This window comes from Argopecten irradians, chromosome 8 (genome assembly GCF_041381155.1).
Source record: "Argopecten irradians isolate NY chromosome 8, Ai_NY, whole genome shotgun sequence".
Classification (NCBI taxonomy): Eukaryota; Metazoa; Mollusca; class Bivalvia; order Pectinida; family Pectinidae; genus Argopecten; species Argopecten irradians.
This window is the reverse complement of record NC_091141.1, coordinates 28,537,695-28,541,970: the sequence shown is the minus strand read 5'-3', so window position 1 is coordinate 28,541,970 and position 4,276 is coordinate 28,537,695. Positions and strand designations below refer to the sequence as shown.

The 4,276-nt window shown below is 35.2% G+C and overlaps 1 protein-coding gene across 1 annotated transcript; it reads left to right on the top strand.

Moving 5' to 3' along the window:
• The first annotated feature begins 412 nt into the window (after nucleotides 1-412).
• On the top strand, nucleotides 413-3,080 carry LOC138330063 (uncharacterized). The gene is made up of 2 exons (XM_069277443.1): nucleotides 413-666; nucleotides 1,027-3,080. Exon 2 carries the CDS (start codon nucleotides 1,035-1,037, stop codon nucleotides 2,256-2,258), a length of 1,224 nt encoding a protein of 407 aa, XP_069133544.1. The 5' UTR covers nucleotides 413-666; nucleotides 1,027-1,034; the 3' UTR covers nucleotides 2,259-3,080.
• Nucleotides 3,081-4,276: the final 1,196 nt, after the last annotated feature.

The window sequence follows — 4,276 nt, the reverse complement described above, 5'->3', positions numbered from 1 at the left end:
TTAATACTTTTGATTTAATTGGTTTTTATATATATCTATACATGTACAATGTACATGCATTCTATAAGTATTGTATATTTTACTTACCAGGTACATGTCTACCACAGTAAAATGGACCATTATTTCATTGTCTTTTATTGCTTTCAATGCTTAAAAAGCATGATGGTTATCACTAAACTGGAACTATTTCACTATTCAACGATAATAATTCAACTGGCCACCATTGGATATTGAAACTATCTCTGTTGTACACAATGGATGATGACACAGGATTTTTTTTAAAAGTTGGTTTAGACTTTATGAATATATACATATCATCATAAAGCGATACATATTTGACTTTCCATTGACTGCAATAAAACCTACCGATTGTTAAAAACCATTTGTATTCAGAGAACACTAGACCGTTCATACGGGCTGATATAACACGTGATATGCTTTGTAATGACGACGACGGAATCTGTGTGTATTTATAGATATATGCATAAACAACTTTGTGTGCAGTCTGATTGTCTGCTTGGTGGCCGAAATACCGTCAAATGAAACGTTCAATTCAAGATTAAAAAACGGACAAAGATATCTTTGTACAATATATTCATATCGTGGGATTTATCTCCAAACATTCTGAATATGGATACATCCTTTGATATTCCATACAAAAGATAGGTAAGTACATGTATGTGATCCTGGATAGATATATTCCGATTATCTTACTGTACCCATATGCTAAGTAAGGCTAAAATCGTCAATTGTTAGGATGTGAATGATAATCAAATTAGATTCAGTGTACATATTACTTATTTATTATGTTTGAGAAAGAATCAAAGCATGACGTCATGATCAATTCACGTCTTATTATGTTGATAATGATATATGTCCTGGTAAAACGTGTACATGTTAGTCGTTTTGGGATTTCTATCTTGGGAGATCACACCCAATGATCAAAATCAATGATTAAAAGATTTGCAGGTGGTTTGGATACATGTTTCTGCTTCTATTTCTATATGTATCTTTTCTTTTTTTCAGAATATCTTATGGACGGGTTACAGAAAAAGGCTGTGCAAAAAATATTTACTTTCTTAGTAAACTATGTCGATCCGCTGTATATTATTGAACAACTGTATGAACAGGATGCGTTGACTCAAGAAGTAATGAAACAGATTCTTCGTGAAAATGTCAGGCATAAAAGAGCGATGGTATTTTTTGTGGAAATGGTGGACACATGTCCTTTTGATGAACTTATCAATTGCCTGAAGAAAAGAGAACACGAATTTGTGGCTGAGAAACTGCTTGAAACGTACCATCGACTGAAAACAGACCAACTCGTTTATGTTCAACCAGAAATACTTTTGTTGGGTGATATTGTAAGCATCAGAAACATCGGAGTAGAACTGGCAGTGTATCAGGATAATGGTAAATATGACAAGTTTGAACAGCGTGTGCACGCCATACATTCCAAGTGGCATTCTGAGTACAAAACTAAGAACTCATCGGCGGAGAAGGCTTGTGCAGCGGAAGTCGTAATACATGCCCAGTTAGCATGGCTTAAATTCAAGGTGGATGCTGGAAACGAGTGTGATGTCCTTATGGAAATAAAGGATGTTACACGTTTGGCTGTTTACACGAAAAATCCAAACACTATTTTGAGCATCGTTTTGGCTTATCAAGTACAATTGCTGACGATCCAAAACAAAGATAACATCATCGGCATGAACGAATATAACAGGACCAAAGATGCCGTGTCCAAGGATTTGGACGTTTTCGATATATCGACTCTTATTGTTACGGATACTCTAGTCCACAGCAGATCGTACGAACTTACAGGTAAGCAAAAAGCCAAGGACAAAATGATAAAGCGTCTGGATAAAATGATTGACCAGTATAGCAGTTCCGGTGATGGGGACCAAACTAAGCAGTACTTGTCTGCATTCGGACGAAATAGTATGTTAGTAAAGGCACTTGCATACCTTGGCATGACATACAAGGGAAAAATCATATCAGCTGTTGTGTCTGATGACGATTTAAAACATGCAAAGTGGGTTCTCGAGCAGATCAGTGGTGAATTCGAAAAACTTGAAAGACGGTGGAAGATGATGTTCCATGTAGCCCAAGCGAGGATGCGACAGCTAAATGGGGACGTTGAAGGAGCCCTTTTGAATGCAAAGGTTGCGAATGAACTGTCCATGGAGCTTAAGCATCGTTTTGAAGAACGCCAAAATATCATTAATCTTTTGACAGATATTCAATCCTCTGCATAATCACTCAAGTAACGAGGTACAAGTATTATGTCTAGAAACCAGATAATGAGTAATGAAATGTTGATAATCAAATTAAATTACATTCATTTAAAGTAACAGAGTGTATAACATGCTTAAAAGTTGTTAATGCATTAGTTTTTTCGGGGCTTTGGCCACCATAAAGCTTAGAAGCCAGAACAGAACGTGTTTGATTAAGAATGAAATACATGTATATGGAACCTTATGGAACCTTATGGAACCTTCCGTGATAAAGATTATTTAAACGTCTTTTCTCGTATTTCCCCCAAACGATTTTGATTCGGTTTGTTTAGTTTTACGTCCTATTAACAGCCAGGATCATTTAAGATCTTCTGGCAAACAACATCTCGTTACAATACATTTTAAAATATCTCTTCTGCTCTTTTTGAATGCCTAAGTTTATCATTCCCATCAATTGGTATTTTATACTAAACGCTATCTAAATTTCATTTGTTTTATGTATGGGGGAAGTACCAAACCAACCAACAAAAACGAGAGAGATAGAAGTAACATTGGGCCATATTCCACGTTTGTCAGGATCAGAAATACATATATATATCTTTCAATGTAGGATTCATTTATATCATTTTATCATACTTTTTTGTGTTTCGATTATAGAACTTATACTTCACATTGTGATATTTACTCAGCTGTGAGACGATATGAGACGCCTTCCAACAGCGTCTCATCTTGTCGAGAACGCTACACAAATCCACTGTAATAAACGTGTTTTTTCTCAAAAACGTTTTAAATGCGTCCACTGAGACAACCACAACCTTTACATTTTTTTCATTTTTAACTGTTCAGGGCCCAGTTTCATGAACATTCCTTAAATTTAAGGAATCCCTTAACTTAAAATTCCCCATAGAAAAGCATTACGAAACTTAAGGAAAAAATCTTAGATAAGGAGCCTTCCTTAAAATCTGTAATGCTTTTCTATGGAGAATTTTAAGTTAAGGGATTCCTTAAATTTAAGGAATGTTCATGAAACTGGGCCCAGCCTCTTCAAGATTTTCATCACATTTTCGCCTGTACATATATGGCACGGTTTAGTAATTCTCTTTAGAGTTTGAATTTTAATGATAACAATTAACAGGATCGTGAACAGTTGATTGCATAATTGAATGTCGGTTAAAATATGCGTATACCGATTTTAAAGAAGCCAAAACGATTACTGCACATGTAGACTGTACATTGATGTGTGGTATTATTCTAGATGAATTAGTCCTGTGCAGCTGGGTCAAATGTGTCCACATAAGTCTTTATTCTTGATGAACACCCTTTTATCAAATAGTCTGGATAACAACATGAATGTATAACAAAACAATGCGTTGAGTTCTTTAAAGTACTGAATACGCAATTTAGTTTACGATAATATACACAATGTATCTACATTTTATGTATGTGTGTTTCATATATTTTCAAGAAATGTCTCACTTTCAGTTTTTAAAATCTTGAAAGACGAATATGAAAACATGGCCCATATTTTGGGTTGTATTTATTGAACAATTATCAAAATTCAAGATGGTGGCCTATCGGCCATCTTGTTCACTGATCGGTCCGAAAATGCAATATGCAACCATACCCTTAGGGGAACATGCAAATGAAATTTGAGACAGATCCCTTGTGTACTTTCTGACAAGTAGGGAGTTTCATAACTTCTTGCACTTATCTCTGTAGTCACCTATTTCTAATTTGCATATTTGTTCTTTACCGTATAGCTGGTCATTTACTGGTATCAAAATTTTCGCGAGTTAAACTGAACCTGAGAAAATTAAAGTTTAGCGGATTTTGTTTGGGATCTGGTCTTCAGAGTACTCAATCTCTTTCTTTAGTGCCCGTATCTATAGTGTAAACTTTGACGATATGCTGAAAGACCGGTGAATTGCAGTGCTAGGACAGAGTAACTGCGTTCTGTTAACGACTACCTGAAAGAATGTTTTTGTTAACCATCATCCATCGCATGCATTGCCAATTTGTTAAAATCAAATGTAATAAAT

What these genes read in the sequence shown, in the direction of transcription:
- LOC138330063 (XM_069277443.1), top strand. Translation starts at nt 1,035, where the DNA reads ATGGACGGGTTACAGAAAAAGGCTGTGCAAAAAATATTTACTTTCTTA.